At 42.4% G+C, this 24921-nt stretch overlaps 1 protein-coding gene across 1 annotated transcript in view; it reads left to right on the top strand.

The window, feature by feature from the left end:
- Positions 1–23011, top strand: part of KCNJ5 (potassium inwardly rectifying channel subfamily J member 5) — a 36233-nt gene extending 13222 nt beyond the window's left edge. The window contains exon 3 of the mRNA XM_082273548.1: positions 22541–23011. Within this exon, the coding sequence (XP_082129674.1) occupies positions 22541–22812 (272 nt within the window). The 3' untranslated portion in view covers positions 22813–23011. The remainder of the gene's footprint in view (positions 1–22540) is intronic.
- The last annotated feature ends 1910 nt before the right edge of the window (positions 23012–24921 follow it).

Below are 24921 nucleotides of genomic sequence, written 5' to 3'. Positions count from 1 at the left end.
TGAGACCATTGTAAGATAGCATGGTTAGATCTGCACCTTTAACCACTTAAGCCCCGGAAGATTTTACCCCCTTCCTGACCAGGGCCTATTTTGCGATTCGGCACTGCGTGACTTTAACGGACAATTGCGCGGTCGTGCGATGCTGTACCTAAACGAATTTGACGTCCTTTTTTTTCCCACAAACAGAGATTTCTTTTGGTGGTATTTGATCACCTGTGCAATTTTTTGATCATGCGCTATAAACAAAAAAAAGCGTCAATTTTGCAATATATTTTTCACATTTTTTTATATGAAATTCCCAAAATAAAAAAATGTAAAAATCAAAATGTAACATTTTAGGCCAATTTGTTTTATGCTACATATGTTTGGTAAAAAAAATCGCAAAAAGCGTATCTTGATTGGTTTGCGCAAAAGTTATTGCGTTTTACTAAGGGAAAGATTTTTGTCATTTTTGTTGTTTTTTTTTTTTTTAACGCGTAATGGCGGCTATCTGCGTTTTTTTTTTTTGGCGGGACTGCGACATTGCGGCGGACAGATCGGACCCTTGACTGACATTTTTGACACTTTTGGGGTTACCAGTGACATTACTGCAGTAATCAGTGCTATACATATGCACTGTTACTGTAAAAATGACACTGGCAGTGAAGGAGTTAACTTTATTGGAGAGGGAGGGGTTAAGTGTGTCCCTAGGGGCGTGATTCTAACTGTGATTTGCTGTGGCTACTAGTGTAAGAACAGAGATCAACGGTCCTACATAGCAGAACCGTTTGATCTCCATTCTTACACAGGGAAGAATGACTGGCGGCTTTGTTTACATTAGCTGTTTGCCTTTCTTCCGGTGTAACGGAAGATCACGAGTGCCCGGCGGACATCGGATCCGCCGGGCACACGCGCGGGGGGGTCCGTGATCGCGCGGGAGTGGGAGCGCGCCTCCGGCGGCGCGCGTTTGCTCCCTTGACCCTCACAGGCTAGCAACGTAGCCCTACGTCGCTTTGCCTGTGAGGGGCTGACTGCCGACGTAAATCGCCGTGCGGCGGTCGGCAAGCGGTTAAGGTCAAAGCAATTCTGGCCCCCATATCTCTGTCCTGCAGGTTCACTTTAAAGAAAAGCTACATAACTATCTTACACTTATCTGCATTTTTGTTGCACCTTCTAAATAGTATAGGAATATTCATGTACTAGTCATACTGGTTAATTGACTCCTATTATAGACCCTAACCTGCATGGAATAGTAATGTTATGTGGGTTTACTTCAGTGCCCATATTTCCCTCCAGAAATTCAAAAATTATTTAGTTGGTTAATTGTTGTCTGGCTCATTGTATTTAGTATGAAGGGAAGGTCTGGTGCTATACTTTCTTTTTTTTTTTTTTATCTTCCCCTAACAAGCCTGGAGAATAACCAGAAAACACCAAATTGTCAAAAAGTATTGGGACGCCTACCTTTACAGGCACATGAACTTTATACATAAGAAAGAGATACACTGCTCAAGTAGACAGTCCATAATGAAATGAAATGGCTGCACTCAGATGTGTTCACAATCCAGGTTTTTTTTTGGAAAAAAAAAAACAATATTTTTTACTATCTGCTAAATAAAAAAAAATGTGAAAAATCTAATGTTTTCATCAATTTAGGCCAATATGTATTCTGCTGCAAATATATGGTGAAAAAATCCTAATAAGCGTATATTGGTTGGGTTGCGCAAAAGTTATACCGTCTACAGACTATGGGATAGATTTATTGACTTTTCATTTTTTTAATTGTTTTTACTAGTTTTGATTTTTTTGGGGACCAGTAATACCAATATAGTGCTACAAAAAAATGCACTGTTACTGTATAAATGACACTGGCAGGGAAGGGGTTAACACCAGGGGCAATTAAGGGGTTAAGTGTGCTCTTAGGGAGTGCTTTCTAACTGTGGGGGAAGTGGATGCATTGGAGAAAAAGAGAGATCTGTGTTTCAGCTTAGCTTAGCTGAAACCCAAAATCTTTCTTTTACTCCCTGACAGAACAGCGGTCTAACTTGGCTACGTAAGCAGACCGCCGTTCTGTCATTCCCCCGAACGATCGGCGGGTCCTAGCGGCCACCGGACCTGCTGATTGGATCCCGCTGTGTCCAATCACAGCGGAAAAGGTGCTCCAGTGGCACGCTTCCTACATCACCTGCACAAAATCATGTACATGTTACCCTGTCGCATTATATATGCAGTGGGTGGTCCGGAACTGGTTGTCAACCATTTCCATAGACACACTCCTAAACCTTTTGGACAGCCTTCCCAGAAGAGTTGAAGCTGTTATAGCTGCAAAGGGTGGACCAACTGAATATTGGACCCTACGGACTCTTTGTCCTTAGTCCGTAAAATTCAATATTGAGTTGGCCCGCCATTTGCAGCTATAACCGTTTCAGCTCATCTGGGAAAGCTGTTCACAGGGTTTAGGAGTGTCTATGGGAATGTTTGACCATTCATTTGTGAGGTCAGGCACTGATGTTGGACGAGAAGGCCTGGCTCACAATCTCCCCTCCAATTCATCCCAAAAGTGTTCTATCGGGTTGAGAATCAGGACTCTGTGTAGGCCAGTTAAGTTCCTCCACCCCAAACCCGCTCATCCGTGTCTTTATGAACCTTGCTTTGTGCACTGGTCCCAATCATTTAGTGGAAGGGGGATTATGGTGTGGACAATTTCATGCTCCCAACTTTGTGGGAACAGTTTGGGGATGGCCCCTTCCTGTTTCAACATGATAGCACACCAGTGCAGAAAGCAAGGTCCATAAAGATATGGATGAGCAAGTTTGGGGTGAAGGAACTTGGCTGGCCTGCACAGAGTCCTGACCTCAACCCGATAGATTACCTTTGGGATGAATTAGAGGGGAAGACTACAAGCCAGGCCTTCTCGTCCAACATCAGTGCCTAACCTTACAAATGCACTTCTGGAAGAATGATCAAACATTCCCATAGACACTCCTAAACCTTGTTGGAAGCCTTCCCAGAAAAGTTGACGCGGTTAAAGCTGCAAAGGGTGGGCCAACTCAATATTGAACCTTATGGACAAAGACTTGGATACCATAAAGGTGTGTGTGTGTGTGTGTGTGTAAAGCCAGGCGTCCCAATACTTTTGATAATATATTGTATATCACGCCAGGGGTCTGCTCTGTCACTAGACACACAAAACAACTAGGAAGACCCCACATATAGCAGCCTAATGCTCCAGCGAGTGTAGATCTACTGCTTTCAGTTCTGATTTGTTAGGTAAACTTGTGATGTAGAAAAATATCTAAAAAAAAAAAAAAAAGATCAGTGAGCGATATAAATGTTTAAGCATTGTTTGTCCTACAGGAATAAAAATACTTCTGGAGAACAATATCGGCTATCATGCATCATATTGCTATTCATAAACTGCTTAGGGCATTTCTTTTGTAATCTTATTTACATTTTTTTATGTTTACCGTTCAGGTGACAATAAATATTTCACTGGTGTTAACGAAGTTTATGATGCATGTTCTCCATTTAGTAGTATTACTTCCTCCTCAAGGATTAATGGCCTTTTCATTTTGACCAGTGCACATTATTGGTTTCCTTAAGTGTAACTAAAGGCAAAACTTGTTTTTTGGGACAAAGTGGAGAGGGATTACAACTCCCATCCATTTCGTTTTGCTGTTGGTTCCCTGTTAGGGAGGTTCACACTCTCGATTTGTCCTGTTTTTGTCAAAAGTAAAAGAAAATCTAAATTTTTGAGTTGACTTCAGAACAGGAATTATGAGGAAGTCTTCCAATGGGGACACTAGTTCTGCGATTCTGTTGACGCCCTGGGATTTCTTCTCGTTTCCTGTTTTGGGTATGGGAGAGGAAGTGAAGGGAAATGTCCCCTATGGGGGATGAGGGAAAAAAACTGACAGGGGGTATAACCCGCCTATACGCTATCCAAAATAGAAAAAATTAATAATTTTGCCTGCACTTCAATTTTCTTTGTGACTGGCTGTTGCATTACAGTGAAGAATAGAATACTTATTTCTGACTTTAAATACATTTGACTTGCATGCCAGCCTTGGCACAGTGCACAAAGAAGGGCTCATTGCATGGCGCCAGTCTTGTATGACATGCTTGAAGCCAATCTTATTAAGACCTAAGTTGCTGCTGCTTTCAACCTCCTGCAATAGCAGTTGTGCTCTCTGCTGTTTCTCACTTAAATCTAATAAATGAGAACTGCCTGGGAAAGTAGATAAATTGCACTGGAACCCTAAGGTTTCATTCTCTGTCTATTTTATATTATTATCATCCAATAGTATGGGGTGGTGTAAATCAAATATGATTATTGGGCTGCTAGCTTCTACAAACTGAAGGTTTCCACAATTATCTTTGGTTGTGGTAGGGATGGGTGCTACACTGTAATATATAGGTCCAATTAGAGTTTTTTCCCCAATTACAGATTGATTATAAAGTCATCCCCATCAGAGCTAAAAATACAACACAAAAAGTAGAAATGGCAAAAAGTTATACATTATCATATCACATGTTTCAGAATGCTAGAAAACAAATCACAGTAAAGAGTATGAAAAGTGTGAAAATATTAAATCATAGTAATAATATAAAAAAAAAATGACAATAATGTAATACCATTAGCAGTATTGGGGATAGGAGTGAAATGTCAATAATACATGAGATAAAATAATACAAAAATGTATAAAAAGCTAACAAATGACAAATATTAATTATAATGAATTGGTTTTAAAGGACGTAATCCCTAAATATGTTGATTACCTTTATGAAATATGGATCATAATATTATAGAGATTTAGAATTCATAACATTAATATATCTGAACTATATGTGGCTGTGATGATATGTAAAGAAGCACAAGCTGGCTTACTGACAATGACCTTTGAGCAATTAAATTTCATATCAGTTTATAAGTGCCTGTTTTCGAAAAGTGTGAAAGTGATTTGGATGACTTCTGGTGTTTTAGAGCAGTGGTCCTCAACTCCGGTCCTCAGGGCCCACTAACAGGCCAGATTTTAAGTATTACCTTGGGGAGATGCAGACTAGAGTACTGCAATCACTGAGCAGCAAATGAGATCACCTGGGATGTATTTCAGTTATCTTGCAAACCTGGCCTGTTAGTGGGCCCTGAGGACCAGGGTTGGGGACCACTGTTTTAGAGGAATGGCCAGAATAGACGATGAGATAAATCGGCCGAAATTTCCATTCAGCGAACGATCAGCCGATATTCTACTCGATAATGCCCAGCCATCAATGACTGATATCAATATTGTGAACGAAAAATACAATTTGAAAAAAACGAAAAATTCTGTCGACTTGTTTGTGAATGAACGATATTCTATACGTTGGTGTTAAGGTCGTTCATTTGAAATCTGTAGAACATCATCACGCATGACCACTGTTTCGATGGTTGGCGGTCAACGGTCGGGCGATATTCGGCCCGTGTATGTTGGCAACGTTTTTGACCAACAATCACTTTTTCATAAGTCGGTGGTCGAATGATCGGGCGATATTCTAATCGTGTATTCCGGCCATAAGAATCCATGCACACTGGCTTAAAAACACTGCTTCCACTGCAGTTTTGTGTTTTGCCTGTAGAAGCAGCTCAGTGTTTTTTTGTTTTTGTTTTTTTTAGGAGGCCATTGTCTTATCCATTAGGTCACTGGATCCACAGCGTAGTGCTATCCTATGTGTCCATGCACATTAGGAGGTTTAGAAACCTATTTTAAACACCAAAGACATGCTGGTAGGTTAATTAGATCCTGTATAAAAAATTGGCCCTACTATGTATGTATGAATGTGAGTTAGGGACCTTTTGATTGTAAGCTCCTTGAGGGCAGGGACTGATGTGAATGTACAATGTATATGTAAAGCGCTGCGTAAATTGACAGCGCTATATAAGTACCTGAAACAATAATAAGCTAAGCGTTTAGAGGCAGGAAAACCCTTCTTGTTTGCGTTTTTGATTGGAGTTTTCTGGCAGAAAAAAATGCTAAACATTCCTAAACGTGGCTAAATATATACAAAAACACTCTATATGAGCATTTTTTTTTTCCTGCCAGGGGTACTGGCATTTTTTTTTTTAAGTCCAGTGCGCATGGATATGGATCCTTACCATGTTGTATTTTTTATTTATTTTTTTATTGTGAAGGTGGTTTAGTGAATTTCCATTTATTTGTTTTCCTATAACATTTTTGGTGTAATAAAGTATTGGTTTTGATGGCCCATATGACCGTTTTGTTACTGTGGCTAAGGTTTTGTCGAATGTTACGCGGTTACAGGTCCGCATTCCATTTTGAATGAGCTAGTTTGACTTGATTCAAATTTGGTGAGACTCCCAGGATTCCCAAGAGTTTTGACATTTGACAGTTCTAGGTTAATGAAGTGAATGGTTATCATATATTGAAATGATATAAACATATATCATGCAATGAGGTAATTAATTTTTTTATTATAGTATTTCATTATAGGGCAACCGTTAATTTTATAGACCATACATTTATATTAATTATGTCCCATATTTCATATAGGTTATCAATATATTAACAGAATAGGAGTGTAGTCAAGTGCTGGGCTAGAGCAATATGGAAGTGGAGACATTGCCCTTTATTCTTCCACCCTGCTGTGGAGATATTGATGTTAATATGCACCATCCTCCTCAGCAGCAGGCAATGGTAGAGCTAAAGCCAAGCAAGCCCATAGACTTCTATGCAGTGCGCTGCCATTTCTGGGAGTGGTAGTTTGAGACGGCAGCCATATAATGGGAAGAATGGACTCCTTACAATACAAATTCCATAGGCACTATTAGGAGAAGTGGAGAGAGCATTTTTAATAAACTGCCTTGGAAAGCGCTTCCTCTTGGCACTGAGGGGGTTAGACCCCTTTCACTCGATTGATCTGATGAGGTCCACCTGTCAGTTTTTCTTGGGGACCACATTAAATGGTCCATTTATTCCTATGGACTGGGGGGTGTAAATGGACATGTGTCTGTTTACATCCACCTACCTCCAATCCCATCCGGTCCACTAAAAACAAATGGAAAGCGGATTCATTCTCTTTCATGTAGGCGGATCAGATCGGAGATATCGGGTGTAAACAGACAGCGAAATCCCTATACACCCAGCCGCCCATAGAGCGGAGTGGGCTCTGTCCATGTTTGTTCTGCATAAACTAAGCGAAAACAGACCTGTCATCCCCCAGGATTGAAAGAGAGATCACAGCCACTCCTATTTCTCTCTGAGGCCTTGAACTGAATGAGAGCACATGTCCTGAGACACTGAAGAGGGAGCCCTGGGCTTGGTAAGAAACGAACATTGCACAAGCTAATCTGTTGTCTGTTGGGAACTGTTGCGCTTTCCTCCAGGGCCCCAACTTCGGGGGTCAACATTTTTTCTCTTTTTCATCATTCACTGTTCAATGGTATAAAACAGGGCCTGTTAAATCAAGTTGGGACTGTCTTTTTATATACTGTTTCTAGGTAAAAGCAATTCAGTCCTGTTAATTACTGATAGAATACTGCACATCTTTCAGAGTAACAATATTTTCTCACTGACTGATATTTGTAGAAGTACAATTGTTCATACTCCATTTAGACTATGTGTGGCCTAATAAATAATTTGAAATAGACCAAGGTGTGCTGGAAAGTGCTCTGTAAACGAGGTGTGTCATCTTCAGTGTGCAGAGAAATCACGAGAAATCACAAGATAATTTAGCAGCTTCTCCGTGGGTAGGGTGGGGCTTGTTCGAGGATTCGGGACTGGAAAAAAAGTGATCACCGTCCCCACCTGCCAGACTACTTTGATGGACCCCGTCTCTGAAGGCAAACATTACAGTTACCATACAGTTTGGTACAAGAGGAATCAGAGGGCCTTACTTGTTAGAGCTTACAATCTAAGAGGGAGGGTCAATTTATACAAAAGGGAATAGCTGCGGGGATGAGCTGATGGATAAAGTAAAACAGTTTACTAGTTAGAAGCAGCATAGAGTTTCTTAAAGAGAAGGGTTTTCAGGGATCATATAAAGCTGGATAGATTGGGGTAGGGAGTTCCAAAGCATAGGAGAAGCTCTGGTGGAATCCTGGAGGAGAGCATGGGAGGAGGTGACAAGGGAGCTAGAGAGCAGGAGGTCTTGGGAGGACCGAAGAGAGTGACTTGGTTGATATTTCGAGATTAGGTTAGTGATGTAGCTGGGGCAAAGTTGTTGATCGCTTTGTAAGTTATTGTTAGTACTTTGAATTTTATTCATTGGGTTAGTGAAAGCCAGTGGAGGGATTGACAGAGAGGGGTGGAGAACACTGAATGGTTGGTAAGGTGGATGACTCTTGCAGCAGCATTCATGATGGACTGAAGGGAGGATAGTCTATGTAAAGGTAATCCAATGAGGATGGAGTTGCAGTAATCAAGGCGAGAGAAAACCCGGTAGTGAATTAGAAACTTGGTGCGGTCATTGATAAATGGGGGCATATTCTAGAGATGTTGCGGTGGTTAAGGTGGCATGATTTGGACAGGGATTGGATGTGGGCCTGAAAGGACAGTTCAGAATCCAGGGTAACCCTCTAGCACCCTGGCATGTGGGGACAGACTGATAGTTGTGTCATTGATCTTGACAGAGAAGTCAGGGGAAGGGGCACGTGGGGGAGGAAATATTATGAGCTCGGTTTAAAATAAGTTCAGTTTGAGGAAGTGGTGTGACATCCAGGCTGATATGTCTGTTAGTAAATCAGTGATGTCTGAGGGGAATGATGGGGTGAGATGAGGGTTAGAGAGATAGATTTGGGTGTCATCAGAATAGAATTGGTCAGTTGACCCAGGGAGGATGTGTAGATCGAGAATAAGAGAGGTCAAAGGACAGAACCTTGGGGAACCCCAACGGTAAGAGGAGTTGGAGAGAAGGAAGTAGATTTGTTTAGAGTAGAGACACTGAAGGTGCGGTGAGATGGGCAAGATTCAAAACAATGGAGAGCACAGCCACGGAGACCAAGCAAATTTGTTTTTTTTTTGAGGAGGGGGTGGTCAACTGTATCAAAGACAGCAGAGAGGTCCAAGAGTAAGAGTATGGATTCTGAGAACTTCTACTTCTGGCATTGTCTGAAACGTAAAAAGATACAAGTCTGCCTGCACAGCTACGGAGTGTCTAGAAACCTTGTGGGAGATTTATGTGAGAGTGGAAGGTTCCGAACTAGGTTACACGTTCTCTCACACCTATCAACTGCCTGTGTTGTGCAGCATGGCTAGGATTCTACTCCAGATCATTCTGAAAGGTGGCATGGAGCCAGGCAATGCAATCAAGGCTTTAAAAGGGACTCTAAAAGGGACTCTCTCATTGGATCCCATAATGTTGAAACTTTGAACTAGGAACCAGAATGGGCCATTAACTTACTCCAAATTGATTATGATTGTCTGAGAAGAGGCAGCTCTGAGTAAGGCTTAGAAAGCCACTATTGGTTCCTTAAACGCATGTGTGGCGGAGGTAGATATTATTGGCACATTAGAGGTCCAGTCCGAAGTAGCTTCTTTAAAGACACAGATGTCCCGGATGATGGAGCTAATGACTTTGTCTGCCAGGATTGCTGCACCTTCTGGGGAGATTGCATCAAGACCTACCCAGACATAGGCATCACAGAATGCTCCCATTGAAAAGCTGTCCAGGTGAATGGTCTGCTGTAATTGTGGGGATGTTTGTCAATACCATGTGCCTGCCTAATCCACCCAGGCTACAGAGAGAAAAGTAGAAGCCAACCGGTTATGTAATGAAGTCAGCTGGCTTTAGTTCCTAGATTCTAAACAAGGGGTGAGTGCAGCCCAAATCTTTGTGTTTGGACTTATCTAAAGCCTCAATTAGGCCGTCCAATTTACCCTCAAACTGATGATCGTGAGAGATCAGTGCACACCAAACCAAAAACCGTTGGCCTAGACAGAAACAGAACCGCCAAAGAGGGGTTCAAGCTCAAACTGAAGAACAAATCCGTCCAATGCTGCATCTGTCCCCTGGCGCCTCTGCATTGAGAACCGAGCGATTGAACACTGCCGATTGCTCAGTTCTGAGAGCTCTCCGAGCAGAGAGCTGTTGACTGTCAGTCAGCAGCTCTCCACTCTGCCTCTTTCTCGCTCACTGAAACGTTGGGCTGTGGAGGGGCGGGGAGCGGCGGACTCAAGTTCTCAGCGACTCGCTGAGAGGCTGAGTCGGGTGTCAGTCCAGGCACCTGCCAGATCCCTACTTCCATTGTCGCAATGACGTGGGGCCTGGACTGACTTCTGTGATATCAGCAGGGACCGGACTTCAGCCTGCTCTCTTATAAAAACGAATTGCACTCCTGTGATCTATAGGAGAAGTACAGCCAAACAAGCTTTGGCTATACTTCTCCTTTAACTCAACTCGCCGTGTTTGGAGGAAGAAAAATGTTAACTATGACCCTAAGAACACCATCCTTACAGTCAAGCACAGAGGTGGGACTGTTTTGGGGCTCTTTCTCTGCTAAAGGTAAAGGCTGACATTGCCCCACTGAGGGGCCAATTGATGGGGCCATGTATTGTAAAATCTTGGATGAGAGCCTCTTTCCCTCAGCCAGAACACTGAAGATGCGTTGTGGATGAGTCTTCCAGCATGACAATGACCCAAAACATACCGCCAAGGCAGCAAATGCGTGGCTCAAGAAGAAGCACATTAAGTGGCCTAGCCTAGTCTCCAGACCTTATTTCTATAGAAAATGTATGGAGGGAGCTGAAACTTTGAGTTGCCAAGCGACAGCCAAAAAGACTTAAGTATTTAGAGAAGATCTGTAAAGAAGAGTGGACCAAAATCCCTCCTGAGACCAACTACAAGAAACGTCTTACCAACAAGGGTTTCTCCACCAAGTATGAAGTCATGCTTTTGCCTGGGGAGTAAATCCTTATTTTCACTGAACTGCAACTCAATGTATATCATTTGTATCATGCGCTTTTTTTTTGTATTTTTGGTTGATATTCTATCTCTATAATTTAAAATACACCTATGATAAAAAATTATAGACCCTTCATTTCTTTGTAAAGGAAATTTACAAAATCTGCAGGGGATCAAATAATTTTCCCCACTGTATTTTCTCTAAAGCACAATTGCATGCTTTTGGCAAAATAAAGTTGCAAAATTGCAATTGGCATTAAAGAAAAACTGTCTGAATTTTTTTTTTTCATGAGTTTTATTAATGTTCCACTTTGCTCTGCAACCTCAATTCCAGAAAAGTTGGGATGCTGTGTGAAATCAAACTTAAAACAGAATGATATGATTGCAAATCTAATTTACAATGGTATTCACAATAGAAAAAAGAAAACATATCAAATGTTTAAACTGAGAAAATGTACCATTTTAGGTGAAAAGTAATTGGCGGCAGCAACACATCTCAAAAAAGTTGGGACAGGGCAATGTTTACCATGGTGTAGCATCTCCTCTTCTTTTACCAAAACTCTGTAAACGTTTGGGAGCTGAGGAAACCATTTGCTGGGGTTTTGAGAGTGGAAGGTTGTGCCAATCTTGCCTGATATAGAATACCAAAATTTGTTTCATATGACCACAGAACAGTTTTCCACTTTGCAACAGACCATTTTAAATTCGCTTTAGCCCAGAGAAAATAGCAGCGTTTTTGGATCATGTTCAGATATGGCTTCTTCTTTGCATGATATTGCTATACCCTTTTTACCTTGTTTTTTTGATCACATGGTGAACTGTATTCACAAACAGTGATTTTTGTAAAGTATTCCTGAGCCCATGCAGCGATGTTCATCACAGAATCATGTCTAATTTTAATGTAGTGCCCTCTGAGGGTTTGAAGATCACAGGCATTCAATATTGCGTTTGGGCCTTGTCCCTTGCACACAGATTTCTCCAGGTTCAGTACTCTTGATGGTATTGTGCATTGTGGATGATGAAATATTTTAAGTCTTTGCAATTTTATGTTGGGGAACATTATTCTGAAATAGTTTTGACAATTTTTAGACACAGCTTTTCACATATTGGTGAACCTATGCCCATCTTTACTCTGAATCACTAAGGGGCACTGCAGTAGATGGGCTCCAGTTTAGCATGCTTGTGGGCTCCATCTTGTACCTCCTACAGTTGGGTGATTGATGGGATACAGTAGATGGTAGTTTCTGACCTCTTGGGTCTTAATTGACAAATTGACAGGTAAGAAGGTAAATCTGTCTGACAAATTACTTTATCTTTTGTAACCTTTAAATGATTCCTAATATTGTTCTTCACCATCACAGCATATTGTTTGCCTATAGTCTAGTCAGTAAATAGATTTTTCTTTTCCTCCTCTCTGTAAAATGGTGATATCAACATGTAGAGTTTTGAAACATTTCTACAGTGCCATTTCTGCTGAGAGAAAAGCTGCAATTTGCAAATATTCTTTTCCAAATGCTACAAGGATGACAAAACAAATACTTGCATGCCAGAGGTGCCCTAAATAGATTAAAAATACTTTATTGAATTAAATTATGAGTAAAAAAATGAAAGTGCAAATAGCTTTTCCTTCCAGAGTTCTCATTCCAGAAACACTCTTTCTGCTGCTTTTGGATCATCACAAAGTGCTTCTTCACCAGCAGCATCTTCAAGTAAGAAAGTGTTAGAAATCCCCGACCTCACAAAAATACCCAATACCTTCATTTATAGATAAAATGATACCTGAAAATCAGGAGAACATTCATCAAGCTCACAGTATATGCTTTGGATCATCATTGTCAGTAGCTGAAAATACATATTGGCAGGAACCTTTTACATTATTATAAGGGGAAAGGGGGTGGTTACCTGTTCATGTGTGTAGGTGAAAACTTCTTAACATATACAGCCATTGTTTTTCCATTTGTAATAAAAAAAATATAATTTTAAAAAGCAAGTTTATTTTATTTACTGAATAAGCCATACTTTTATTTCTAGCATAATACATTGCATTTCACCTTCCCAGTTTAAGAAGAATTACTTTCAATTTAAAAAAAAAAAAAAAAAACTACTCCACACTGATATTTTTTCCCCAAATTACATTTTTTGCCAGAAAAAAAACTGGGGAAAAAGTTTTTTTTATTTTTCCATGGCTTCCTAATTTCTGGACATTTTACATCGTTACTCATGACCACACCCCTGACTTGAGAAACGCTGTCCTAGGTGAATATTTAGGGTATACTTTTTTGAAACAACAAAAACATGGATATTTAACTTGGTCCATAAAGAATCGATTTCTTTCAAAATTTAGGATACTGGAATTCAATTCTTCTCTTGCTGGTACAGGGCCCCCACAACCCTTTACAAAATCTCATTAAGTGTTTCTCAGCGATAATATTGAATTGTAGAGGTGTTTTTTATTTTTATTTTTCTTGCAATTTTAGGCATGAAAGAGCAGAATTGGCTTTTTAATCAGACTGTTATTGGGGTAAACGTGTATCTGGACTTGAATATCACAGTTCTAGGTTCACTGGTCTCCTTGCTTGTCTCATACAGCAATATGTACCATTAGGCCTCTTTTGTATGAAATTCTGCTGGACACACAGCTCAATGAAATTTTAGTGTTCTAGTTTCCAGATAATTACATCACCTTGAATGTTATGTGCATTTTGTGTTTTTTCCATTTACTGATCGAGCTACGATAGCCAAGCAGCAAATGATCATGTGAAATAAGGGACATATTTGCAGTGACTTTATTTAAGGTTGTTTGGGCACAGGAGCCTATAAATCATTCTTTGCCCCCTGTGACTCTTAGGTTAGCACTAAAACTAACTTTATTCTGTGTTTCAAGGGACATTAAGCAGGGCAATAAATAACACAAGCTGTTCAGTTACACAGGGCCTGCAGCCAGACGGTTTAACCCTTTGTAGCTGGTGCTGCTGGAGTGATAGAGCTGATTTTTTCTATGTTGAGGAAGATAGGATATATATTATTATTAATATTATATAAGATTTATATAGCGCCGACAGTTTACGTAGGGCCCTGCTTGTTAGAGCTTACAATCTTGTATATCTATATAATTATTTTTTTTAATATATCTATATAATTTTATCTCCTAGTAACTTGAGGTGCAGCACAAAAAAATTGCGCAGTAACCCATGGAGACCGCGTCTCATCATTATGAAGCTAGATACTGTATACACGCAGGGTTCTGATCAGTGGCGGCTGGTGAAGTTTTAGGATGGGGGGGCGCAAGACCCCGCCCTTCCATGTTGACCCCTCCCATTTCTCAGAAGCTCCACCCCTTATAGACTCCACCCATTTTGTCCCCTGTATTTTGCTTGCGTGAACAAATTCTCCCAATATATCACATATTAAGGGGTCCATCAGTACTAGTATATCCCATAATAGGGAGCAGGGGCCCTATTATGGGATATACTGTGAGAGACACCCTATTATGGGATACACTGACTGAGAGTGGCACAAACCCCACAGTACAGACCATCTAGCACAAACCCCTCAAGCACAAACCCCACATAAACCCCTAAAGCACAAACCCCTCAAGCACAAACCCCACAGTACAGGCCCCCTAGCAAAAACCCCACAGTACAGACCCCTAGCACAAACCCCACAGTACAGACCCCCTAGCACAAACCCCACAGTACAGACCCCCTAGCACAAACCCCACAGTACAGACCCCCTAGCACACATCCCACAGTACAGACCCCCTAGCACTAATCCCACAGTACAGGCCCCCTAGCACAAACCCCACAGTACAGGCCCCCTAGCACAAACCCCACAGTACAGACCCCCTAGCACTAATCCCACAGTACTGGCCCCCTAGCACAAACCCCACAGTACAGACCCCCTAGCACAAACCCCACAGTACAGACCCCCTAGGAAAAAACCCCACAGTACAGGCCCCCTAGCACAAACCCCACAGTACAGGCCCCCTAGCACAAACCCTACAATACAGACCCCCTAGAACTAATCCAACAGCACAGGCCCCCTAGCACAAACCCAACAGCACAGGCCCCCTAGCACAAACCCCACAGTACAGACCCCCTAGCACTAATCCCACATTACAGACCCCCTAGCACTAATCCCACATTACAGACCCCCTAGCCCAAACCCCACAGTACAGGCCCCAATGCAGAGATCAGCGTGCGTGCGTGCCCCCAATGTTGTGACCAGTTCATCGCCCCCAATGCAGAGATCAGCGTACGTGCGTGCCCCCAATGTTGTGACCAGTTCATTGCCCCCAATGCAGAGATCAGCGTACATGCCCCCAATGCAGTGACCAGTATACATGCCCCCAATGCAGTGACCAGTATACATGTCCCCAATGCAGAGATCAGCGTGCGTGCCTCCAATGCAGTGATACATGTCCCCAATGCAGAGATCAGCGTGCGTGCCTCCAATGCAGTGATACATGTCCCCAATGCACAGATCAGCAGGCGTGCTTCCAATGCAGACAGTGACCAGTGTACATGTCCCCAATGCAGAGATCAGCGTGCGTGCTTCCAATGCAGACAGTGACCAGTGTACATGTCCCCAATGCAGAGATCAGTGTGCATGCTTCCAATGCAGACAGTGACCAGTGTACATGTCCCCAATGCAGAGATCAGCGTGCGTGCTTCCAATGCAGACAGTGACCAGTGTACATGTCCCCAATGCAGACATCAGCGTGCGTGCTTCCAATGCAGACAGTGACCAGTGTACGTGTCCCCAATGCAGAGATCAGCGTGCGTGCTTCCAATGCAGATAGTGACCAGTGTACATGTCCCCAATGCAGAGATCAGCGTGCGTGCTTCCAATGCAGACAGTGACCAGTGTACATGCCCCCAATGCAGAGATTAGCGTGCGTGCTTCCAATGCAGATAGTGACCAGTGTACATGTCCCCAATGCAGAGCTCAGTGTGCGTGCTTCCAATGCAGACAGTGACCAGTGTACATGTCCCCAATGCAGAGATCAGCGTGCGTGCTTCCAATGCAGTGATACATGTCCCGACTGACCGACTCCCCAATGCAGAGATCTCCTCCCGTTCCGGTCCTCCGGACGGTCACGGTCAGTCAGTGTCACTCCAAGACAGGACTCTTGCGGGCGTTGCAACCGGTGCGTGCGAGCGGCGGATCCGAATGCCAGTGCATTCCGACTCCTCCGAGATCCGACTCCTCCGTGATGCGGCTCTCCTCTCTCTGCGGCTGCGCCGGTGGGCGGGGCGGGTGGGAAGGACACTGCCCCCACGTGTCACGTGACCACAGGACCGTCCCTGGATGTCCTCCCGTGATTAGTCCAGGCTGGAGTCTGGACCAATCACAGCCAGGAATCCAGTAAAGTGGGGAGTGTCGGGGCGCATTGCTCTGCGCCCCGATGACCCCCAGAAGGCTGCCAATTGGCGCCTCTGTTGGGCTCACGTGGGGTCAAACCCCCCCCCCATACTCACCACACGGTCCGGCGCCCCTAGTGGGCTGGAAATGGACACATTTTTTTTTTCAATCTTCCTTTCTCCTCTTTATTTTGGGGGGGGGGGGCGGCGCCCCCTATCGGCCGGCCGCCACTGGTTCTGATTATGGATCTGACTGTTTAATTCCAACAAACAGTCCTCTGACATACTCACCCGCTGTGTTGTGTGTGTATGGTGATCTCCCGAGTATAGTATGAGAAGGGACTATGATGTTGGTGTCCATCCCCTTTGTGGAGCAGTTTGTGCTGGGGGTTACTAATACATTGCTTTTTGTCTCTCATGCCAGAATATCCCCAGGATACCATCATTGGATGTGTTATTCAAAACAAAAAAAGTTTTAGTGTCTCATGAGCACCTAAAAATGACCATTAATTATTTTTAAAGCTGAACTCCAGGCAGATAGATAAATACACATCTAAAATACATATAGGTTTTACTTGCCAAAGGCTTTGTATTTCTAACAGTCCATTTCTAAGATTTTGCACAGCTCTGTCACATAGCACCGCCATGCCTGGCAGAGCAGACCTCATTTTTTTCCTGTCCCAGTTAAGTAAAGCCTACAATGAACACACAAACGGTGAAATTATATAAACTGACTGTCTCATTGGGATGTTTATCCCTCTCCTAGTCTGAGCTCTGTTTTGCAGGGACTGTTGAAATCATTTTTTTAATGCAAGCAGTGTATGTAATGATGGATTGATGAACAAAGATCTCATTACTTTGTGTCTTTTGTATCTGCCAAGATTCACCTTTTCTGTGTAAAATACATTTCTATCAGATTTGATCATTTTGTTGTACTCACAGAGTTAGTTCCACAAAAACGAACATACAAAGCAACTATTGATGTAATGCACAGAAGTTTAGATATTCAGCTGACAAAGGACCGCCAACGTGACGTTTATCATGTGATGGGAGAGACCGCAGCCTTGTATGGCTTGTTTACTTGTAAAAAAGAATAACTCCATTACCAGCAGTTTATAGTAAAGAGAGAGATCAGTGTATTGCAGACAGAAAGCTCTTCCACAAGGGCCTGTTCATATATAAACGTGCCTTAAAATGCATGGAATTGCTTGAAAAATGGATTTGCAATGCCCTCTGACTGCGTGCCTTTTTATGTGCGTTGACGCATGCTTTAACCCTTTTGCTGCCAGAGCCGCTTTTGTGTCTTTTTGCACACATGCTTAAAAAATTTTAGGCCTGAAGATAACATAGATCCCTCCCCCCCCCCCCCCCCCAAACATTATATATTTTCTGAAAGCAGACACCATAGAAATTAAAATGGTAGTAGTTACAATTTTTTATGTCAAATGATTGATATTACTTAAAGGTCTAGAAAATGCAAAATTTCATCTTAAAGATGAGGTTGCACCGAGTAAATAGCCAACATGTCAAACCTTAAAGTGATACTAAAGCCTTTTTTTTTGTTTTAAAATAACAAACATGTTAGGCTCCGTTTACATGTAGGCGTTTTGGGGCGTTTTTGGGGAGTTTTTCTGCTCTAGGATCAGCTCTCAAAACGCCCAACAAGACAAATCCTATTCATTTCAATGGCCCCTGTTCACATCTGAGCGTTTTGACGCTGTGAGCAAAACGCCCAACGCTCAAAAAAGTACATGAGCTTCTTTTTGGGCAGATTACAGGCGTTTTCCATTGGTCTCTATTCAATCTAAAAACGCCTGCACAAAAAACGCCTGTAAAAACGCCTGAAAATCGCGGTAAAAAAACACGCGAAAACGCTACGCTCAGGTGTGAATGTAGCCTTATAGTTACCTGCTCTGTACAGTGGTTTTGCACAGAGAAGCCCAGATCCTCCTCTTCTCGGGTCCCTCACCGGAACTCCTGGCCCCTCCCTCCTGCCGGTTGCCCCCGCAGCAAGCAGCTTGCCATGATGGCACCTGAGCCGAGCTGCTGCTCTATGTGCCCATTCACACACAGAGTCGTGGCTTGGCCCTGCCCCCTCCCTCTTTAATTGGCTCACTGACTTTGACAGCGGGCAATCAGGAGGGAGATTCCCAAACAGCTCAGTCTCTTGTGCAACATTGTTGGATCGAGATGTGGCTCAGGTAAGTACAAACCCGATTCCAAAAAAGTTGGGACACTGTACAAATTGTAAGTAAAAAAGGAATGGACTAATTTACAAATCTCATAAACTTATATTTTATTCAAAATATAATGTAGATAACATATCAAATGTTGAAAGTGAGACATTTTGAAATGTCATGCCAAATATTGGCTCATTTTGCATTTCATGAGAGCTACACATTCCAAAAAAGTTGGGACAGGTAGCAATAAGAGGCCCGAAAAGTTAAGTGTACATATAAGGAACAGCTGGAGGACCAATTTGCAACTTATTAGGTCAATTGGCAGCATGATTGGGTATAAAAAGAGCCTCTCAGAGTGGCAGTGTCTCTCAGAAGTCAAGATGGGTAGAGGATGCATTAAGATAAAGCTCTGATTTTAGAACCACTTGCGTGCGTGAAATGGCGACATACTTCAGTACCCTATATTTTCCATAGGCAACACTTAAACCACTTCCGCTCCGGAAGATTTTACCCCTTTAATGACTAGGCCATTTTTTGCGAAATGGCACTGCATTATTTTAACTGACAATTGCGCGGTCGTGCGGTGCTGTACCCAAATAAAATTGATGTCCTTTTTTTTCCCCACAAATAGAGCTTTCTTTTGGTGATATTTGATCACCTTTGTGGTTTCTAGTTTTTGTGCTGTATACAAAAAAGAGCGACAGTTTTGAAATAAAATATATATATATTTTTTACTTTCTGCTATAAAACATTCCCAATGAAAAAAATTAAAAATATTTTTAACAGTTTAGGCCAATTTGTATTCTGCTACATATTTTTGGTAAAAAAAATCCCAAAAAGCGTATAGTAATTGGTTTGCACAAAAGTTATAGCGTTTACAAACTATGGGATAGATATTATTTATTTTTATTAGTAATGGTGTCTAATCACAGCGGGAGTGCGACTCCGGCGGCGCGCGCGCCCCGCCGAGACCACGTGCACATATTAACGTAGATCTACGTGATTATGCGCAGCCGAGCCACCCTGCCTCAGTAAATCTGCGTGGGGTGGTCGGCAAGTGGTTAAAAGCTCCCTATAGGTCATCAGTTTAGTGTCCCAAAGGAGGTCTAGTGCTAGAATTATTGCTCTCACTCCAGCATGCGCGGATGCGTGGTGATATGTAACATGTGTCTTGCAATTGTGTGGAAGTGGGGGGTCTCAAAAAAATTTTTTTGGGGGGGAATTCTATGTGTTTTGGGTATAACTTTAATTCTATACTATTAAAACCAACATAATATAAACCAATGTGATGATTTTTTGGTGACAGGTTCTCTTTAATGAGACATCCAGGGTGTGAGCTCCACTCAATGTAATGCAATGCAGATCGCATTGCAATACATTCTTTTCTGGCCAAGCTGGTCAGGGACACTGAGAAGCTGACCCCGAAGTGACATCAAAAACCTTGCTTTTCCGGGTCGGTCAGCAACAAGGAGGGGAGGAGAGCGGACTTGAGTTCCCTCTATTCTCTCCCCTCTACCCGGCGGCACCAGCTATACAAGTGGAGCCTGGGATATACAGTGCCTTGAAAAAGTATTCATGCCTCTTGAAATTTTCCACGTTTTGTCATGTTACGACCAAAAACATAAATGTATTTTATTGGGATTTTATGTGATAGACCAACACAAAGTGGCACATAATTGTGAAGTTGAAGGAAAATGACAAATAGTTTTCAAAATGTTTACAAATAAATATCTGAAAAGTGTGGTGTGCATTTGTATTTAGCCCCTTTGATCTGATACCCCAAACTAAAATCTAGTGGAACCGATTGCCTTCAGAAGTCACCTAATTAGTAAATAGAGTCCATCCGTGTGTAATTTAATCTCAGTATACATACAGCTGTTCTGTGAAGCCCTCAGAGGTTTGTTAGAGAACCTTAGTGAACAAACAGCATCATGAAGGCCAAGGAACACACCAGAGAGGTCAGGGATAAAGTTGTGGAGAAGCTTAAAGCAGGGGTTAGGTTATAAAAAAAATATCCCGAGCTTTGAACCTCTCACGGAGCACTGTTCAATCCATCATCCGAAAATGGAAAGAGTATGGCACAACTGCAAACCTACTAAGACATGGCTGTCCACCTAAACTCACAAGCCCGGCAAGGAGAGCATTAATCAGAGAAGCAGCAAAGAGGCCCATGGTAACTCTGGAGTAGCTGCAGAGATCCACAGCTGAAGTGGGAGAATCTGTCCACAGGACAACTATTAGTAGTGCACTCCACAAATCTGGCCTTTATGGAAGAGTGGCAAGAAGAAAGCCATTGTTGAAAGAAAGCCATAAGAAGTCATATTTTCAGTGTGCGAGAAGCCATGTGGGGGACACAGCAAACATGTGGAAGAAGGTGCTCTGGTCAGATGAGACCAAAAATTAACGTTTTGGCCTAAAAGCAAAACACTATGTGTGGCAGAAAACTAACACTGCACATCACCCTGAACACACCATCCTTACCGTGAAACATGGTGGTGGCAGCATCATGTTGTGGGGATGCTTTTCTTCAGCAGGGACAGGGAAGCTGGTCAGAGTTGATGGGAAGATAAATGGAGCCAAGTACAGGGCAATCTTAGAAGAAAACCTGTTAGAATCTGCAAAAGACTTGAGACTGGGGCAGAGGTTCAAATTCCAGCAGGACAATAACCCTAAACATACAGCCAGAGCTACAATGGAATGGTTTAGCTCAAAGCATATTCATGTGTTAGAATGGCCCAGTCAGTCCAGACCTAAATCCATTTGGGAATCCGTGGCAAGACTTGAAAATTGCTGTTCACAGATGCTCTTCATCCAATCTGACAGAGCTTCAGCTATTTTGCAAAGAAGAATGGGCAAAAATGTCCAATCTCTAGATGCGCCAAGCTGGTAGAGACATACCCAAAAAGACTTGCAGCTGTAATTACAGTGAAAGGTGGTTCTACAAAGTATTAACTCGGGGGGTGAATACAAATGCAGGCCACACTTTTCAGATATTTATTTGTAAAAAAAATTTGAAAGCCATTTATCATTTTCCTTCCAATTCACAAGTATGTGTCACTTTGTGTTGGTCTATCACATAAGGTCCCGATAATACATTTACGTTTTTGGTTGTAACATGACAAATGTGCAAAAAATTTCAAGGGGTATGAATACTTTTTCAAGGCACTGTTTGACGGGGTGCCGTTACTAGGGGACGGAGGGGGGGGGGGTGGTGTTGTGGAAGCAATCGTACAAAGGTGCAGCTGCCCAAATACTTCCATCTGACAAGCAGGAGTCTGCTTGTCATATTTACACACAATCCTGGTGGGAATGTGTGTAAAACCCCCTACTGTCATACGGACCTGGCAGTGAAAGGGTTAAAGCATGTGTTTTTTTTTTGCAGGTTAAATTGCTATGGGCCCTTGAGAGGGACAAAATAATAAACAGCTTTTTTTTTTTTTTTATTTCTTCAATAGATTTGATTTGCATTAAAATGCATACATGTAGCACTTAATGCAGTGCACCGTACTGCACATGACACCAGCATTGTGGTGTGAATAGGACATATAGAAAGCAATTGTATTGTATATGTCCCTGCGGATATCCTGCATTCTTCCAGTGCCATAAAACACAGGTCACTGCAGTATTAGTGAACAGGGCCTTGGAGTTGGTAAAGGTGAGATGCTCTGCATACAAAGAGAGAGAAAAGACCGCTCAATGAGCTGTCTGCCATACAATAGAGGACATCAATATGCAGCTTGTGTGTATCCCGGGAGGAAGAAAGTGGATTCTTAACATTCAGCCTGTGTGAAGAAAGAGAGCAACACCTCACTTCATATGCAGCCAGCAGTGTACAGAGAGAGAGAGTAGCTAAGAATAATCCTTACACATTTCTTCGATCCGAAAAAGTGATCTCAGCTTTTGTGACTATATGGATTGAATTCCCCTTTTAATGATGAAGCATAAACATGTATGCAGTGTTTTTTTGTGTTGTCCAGCTGCTGTCTGTGGATGTTCTTCTCGTTGTTGATTGTGGCTTTGCTTCAGTTTGGTGTAGCAGAAGGCTGTGCAGTTTGCTATGTTCTTGAACAGCCATCCAAGGGTCTCATGCAACCTCATTTCCCTTATTTTTTGCCATCTTTTTAGGAATGACCTGCCAAGCCCGTAGCTCCTATGTGGGCACAGAAGTCTTGTGGGGGCACCGCTTCAACCCAGTCCTTACCCTAGAAAAGGGTTTTTATGAAGTGGATTATACAACCTTCCATGATACTTATGAAACCCCCACACCAAGCTGTAGTGCCAAGGAGCTGGAGTCACTCCAGAGAGGAGATCAGCTGTTCCACCGACTATATTCTCCACAAACGTATGAAGGAACGCAAAATGGAGCACCCAGATCAGGGGACACTAAACGAACATAACAACCAGACGGAAGACGATACAAAGTATTCTTAGGATGGGGTCTACTGTCCCTCCGGGGTAAGGAATATGGTCAGGAAGCTCTACTAGATGGAGCACCCACTGGACTTTAGAGTTGGTTAATAGAAGACTTGGCCATGGATGGCATTGTAATATACGATAACTGTGTGTCATAGACACAGGGATGGTTGTAGTAATGTCCAAATGTAATGGGCCCTTTGTTTCTGCAAAATCCTCTCTCTCTTGTGGTGTCCTGAAGAATAGTTTGCAAAACTATACAGTCTAGTATTTATGTTCACAAGTGCACAACGAAATCCAAAATTATTCTTTGGTCTTTTTCATATCTGACTTTCTACACATACTGTTTTTGTGAATATGATACTAAGAAGAAAATAAAGCTGTTAAAAATATCATTTTGTGTTTTTTTCTTGCATGTTAAATATATCTGCACATTATAGGAGTTTAGAAATGAAAGGGCCTCATAGAAAAGTATAAATTAAGCAACAACCCCCAAAAAAAAAAAAGATTCATGGTAACGGCCCTTTCCATGTCTACTCTACTTAGCTGCCTGGGCTGCTATGGTTCTTGGTACCCCCCTAAACTATTGTGGCAGAAGAACAGAAAATATTCTTATTGGTTTCTGTACTTACCATGAGTTGTCTTAAAGTAAAAAATTGAAAAAAAAATTGAAAATGTTCTTATAAAAGCTGTACCTTATTAATCATAGCAGTAATTTCAGTAATTTATATGGTATGCGCACATACAGTACAGACCAAAAGTTTGGACACACCTTCTCATTCAAAGAGTTTTCTTTATTTTCATGACTATGAAAATTGTAGTCACGCTTCAAGAGGTAGTCACCTGAAATGGTCTTCCAACAGTCTTGAAGGAGTTCCCAGAGATGCTTAGCACTTGTTGGCCCTTTTGCCTTCACTCTGCGGTCCAGCTCACCCCAAACCATCTGGATTGGGTTCAGGTCCGGTGACTGTGGAGGCCAGGTCATCTGGCGCAAAACCCCATCTTTCTCCTTCTTGGTCAAATAGCCCTTACACAACCTGGAGGTGTGTTTGGGGTCATTGTCCTGTTGAAAAATAAATGATGGTCCAACTAAACGCAAACCGGATGGAATAGCATGCCGCTGCAAGATGCTGTGGTAGCCATGCTGGTTCAGTATGACTTCAATTTTGAATAAATCCCCAACAGTGTCACCAGCAAAGCACCCCCACACCATCACTCCTCCTCCTCCATGCTTCACGGTGGGAACCAGGCATGTAGAGTCCATCCGTTCGCCTTTTCTGTGTCGCACAAAGACACAGTGGTTGGAACCAAAGATCTCAAATTTGGACTCATCAGACCAAAGCACAGATTTCCACTGGTCTAATGTCCATTCCTTGTGTTCTTTAGCCCAAACAAGTCTCTTCTGCTTGTTGCCTTTCTTTAGCAGTGGTTTCCTAGCAGATATTCTACCATGAAGGCCTGATTCACACAGTCTCCTCTTAACAGTTGTTCTAGAGATGTGTCTGCTGCTTGAACTCTGTGTGCCATTGACCTGGTTTCTAATCTGAGCTGCTGTTAACCTGCGATTTCTGAGGCTGGTGACTTGGATGGACCTATCCTCCGCAGCAGAGGTGACTCTTGGTCTTCCTTTCCTGGGGCGGTCCGCATGTGAGCCAGTTTCTTTGTAGCGCTTGATGGTTTTTGTGACTGCACTTGGGGACACTTTCAACGTTTTCCCAATTTTTTCGTACTGATTGACCTTCATTTCTTAAAGTAATGATGGCCACTCGTTTTCCTGTACTTGGCTGCTTTTTTTCTTGCCATAATACAAATTCTAACAGTCTATTCAGTAGGACTATCAGCTGTGTATCCACCTGACTTCTGCATGACACAACTGATGGTCCCAACCCCATTTATAAGGCAAGAAATCACACTTATTAAACCTGACAGGGCACACCTGTGAAGTGAAAACCATTTCAGGTGACTACCTCTTGAAGTGTGACTATAGAATTTTCATAGTCGAGAAAATAAAGAAAACTCTTTGAATGAGCAAGTGTGTCCAAACTTTTGGTCTGTACTGTATGTCATCCTGTGTACACACGTTCTCATAGGAT

This window comes from Pelophylax lessonae (assembly GCF_965119305.1).
Source record: "Pelophylax lessonae genome assembly, chromosome: 12".
Lineage (NCBI taxonomy): Eukaryota > Metazoa > Chordata > Amphibia > Anura > Ranidae > Pelophylax > Pelophylax lessonae.
Note: the sequence above shows the minus strand (reverse complement) of the source record. Positions and strands in the feature narration are given on the sequence as shown.